Source organism: Sardina pilchardus, chromosome 8 (assembly GCF_963854185.1).
Source record: "Sardina pilchardus chromosome 8, fSarPil1.1, whole genome shotgun sequence".
Lineage (NCBI taxonomy): Eukaryota > Metazoa > Chordata > Actinopteri > Clupeiformes > Clupeidae > Sardina > Sardina pilchardus.
This window is the reverse complement of record NC_085001.1, coordinates 29,277,954-29,280,453: the sequence shown is the minus strand read 5'-3', so window position 1 is coordinate 29,280,453 and position 2,500 is coordinate 29,277,954. Positions and strand designations below refer to the sequence as shown.

At 46.1% G+C, this 2,500-nt stretch overlaps 1 protein-coding gene across 1 annotated transcript in view; it reads right to left on the bottom strand.

Moving 5' to 3' along the window:
• The window catches only part of med27 (mediator complex subunit 27), an 87,112-nt gene that overhangs the window by 6,151 nt on the left and 78,461 nt on the right, over window positions 1-2,500 (bottom strand). The window contains exon 6 of the mRNA XM_062543529.1: window positions 1,295-1,336. Within this exon, the coding sequence (XP_062399513.1) occupies window positions 1,295-1,336 (42 nt within the window). The remainder of the gene's footprint in view (window positions 1-1,294; window positions 1,337-2,500) is intronic.

Sequence of the window (2,500 nt, the reverse complement as noted above, 5' to 3'; positions counted from 1 at the left end):
CTCCTCCATCTGCCCAGGAGTTGCCAGGGCGATAATTCCATCCTAATGAGACACGGTATGTGTGTGTGTGTGTGTGTGTGTGTGTGCGTGTGTGTGTCAGATAAAGGCAGGAAGTTTGCTAAAGCCCAGATGTGAGTAGAGAACAGAGAAAAGGCAGCACAAACAGGCATGGGGAAAAAACAACAGAGCAAACACAGGGGGTGGCGGAGGAGGAGTGGTGTGTGTTTGTGTGTGTGTGTGTGTGTGTATGTGTGTGTGTGGCAGATGAAGGAGAAGAAGAAGATGATAGAGTTGAGGATAAATCTAAAGAGGGCGGGATGTGGGAGTTAGAGAGAGCAACATGTTACCCTGCAGGGGGTCCAATAACCTCAACACACACACACACACACACACACACCCCTGCTGGGCTATGGCATCATTATAACAGACTCTGCTTCAGCGGAAACTCCCTCATTCAACATCCTACATTACATCACTGCATACAACATCCTTACATTAACAATACTGCACACAACATCCTTACATTAACATCACTGCATACAACATGCTTACATTAAAGGACAACTATGCAGGATTGGCGATTTCATCGCCGGTTTCGCTTTTGCTTTTCGTTTTCGCTCGTTTTATGCTTGCATATTTCTCTGCAGAGCTTCCCCTACAGCTTTAGCGTGTATATTTTACAAAACTTCTCAATCGGTCAGTCTGCCGTGCCTTTTCATGAGACTTTACATGACTTTACATGACACTTCCTGGAGTAGATCATGGGTCCGTGCCCGAGGGCTCCTGAAATTGCAAGCGTGGTTCTACCGCTACAGACCACTAGGGTGTCCGAAAAAACCACCATTCGACTGGTAATGACTCATTCAATCATATATAACAGTATGGAACGAATTGATTAACTGAAAAACGTTGCATAGTTTACCTTTAACATCACTGCATACAACATCCTTACATTAATATTACTGCATACAACATCCTCACATTAACCTTACGGCATACAACATCTTTACTGTAATTTCCAAACTATGACCTGTGGCATATCTATTTGCAACATTTCTTCAGCTATGAGGTTAATACACGGGAGCAGTCAATATGGTATGAATATGGCTTTGTTTCTTCTAACACTGCCCTGCAGCTTATACACAATGCAGCTAATACACAGGAAATGACTGCACATTAACATCATTGTACTGTATATAGCACACTCCTCTATCCCAACCAACTGACGGCACTTGTGAGGTGGCCAGTGGATTGGTCGGGCTGCGTAGTGTGTGTGTGGAGAGGGGACTCTTACCTTCTGGAAGACTTGGTAGCAGGACTTGGACCAGATATCCAGCTGAAGGAAACAGAGAGAAAGAAAAGCTTAGTGCCATGCGCACACACACACACACACACACACACACACACACACACAAATATCTGTGCCAAAATGCATTATCTTTATAGATGGTAAAAAAATCCTCATCTTCTTGACAACAGCCCTTCAATGATGATCTGCTGCAATCTGTGCAATAACTGGGCCTTCCACACTGCAGCAGGATTAACACAGAGACCCTCAGAGGGACATGCACTTGGTGTAACACCCTCTGAAGGGGTGTGTGTGTGTGTGTGTGTCAGAAAGAGAACTGAGCGAGACACACTCCACTCTGAAGGTCTGGTAATAGTAGTGGTGTGTGTGTGTGTGTGTGTGTGTGTGTGTGTGAGTGTGTCAGGGGTGGGGGGGGGCTCAGAAGGAGAACTGAGCGAGACACACTCCACTCTGAAGTGCTGGTAATAGTAGTGGTGTGTGTGTGTGTTTGGTGGGGAGGGGGGGGGGGTGTTATGCATAAGCTAAACTCTGAAGTGCTGAAGTGATGTCAATAATCTCTCCACATTTGGTCGGCGGGATCGTCCATCAGGTGACCAGCGGTGTACCCGCCTCTCACTGCCCGCTCGTCTGTCCGTCAAACGCACAGAGAGGTGGTCGCCAGGGCACCTCTCCTCGCCTTACGTGAAGGTCGTCTCTCTGAAGGTCATCCGAACGAACGCACAACCGCTTGCGTGAAGGTCGTCCTAACGAACGCACGACCGCTTGAGTGAAGGTCGTCCGAGCGAACGCGCGTTCAAAGGCGATAACAAATCAAACCGTTCCCCTGAACGCCATATCAAACAGGGCCAGTGTCAGCATTTATTAGAGAAATCAGATTCCATTCCTCCACTGTCCCTCCAACACACTCCGACACACACACGGCCTTTGAAGTCAAAAGAATGCAGGATCGCAAATTACCCAAGAGATGCCGCGCATAGCCTTTGAAGCCCCCACTTTGATAGTGCAGTTTTACTTCCTTCTCTCCCCCTATCTCTCTATATCTCTCTTTATCGCTCTCTCTATCGCTATATATATATATATATATATCTATCACTATCTCAGTATCTCTATCTCTATTTATCTATTTATCTCTGTCTATCTATCTATCTCTCTATCTATCTATCTATCTCTTTCTATATATCTCAATCACTC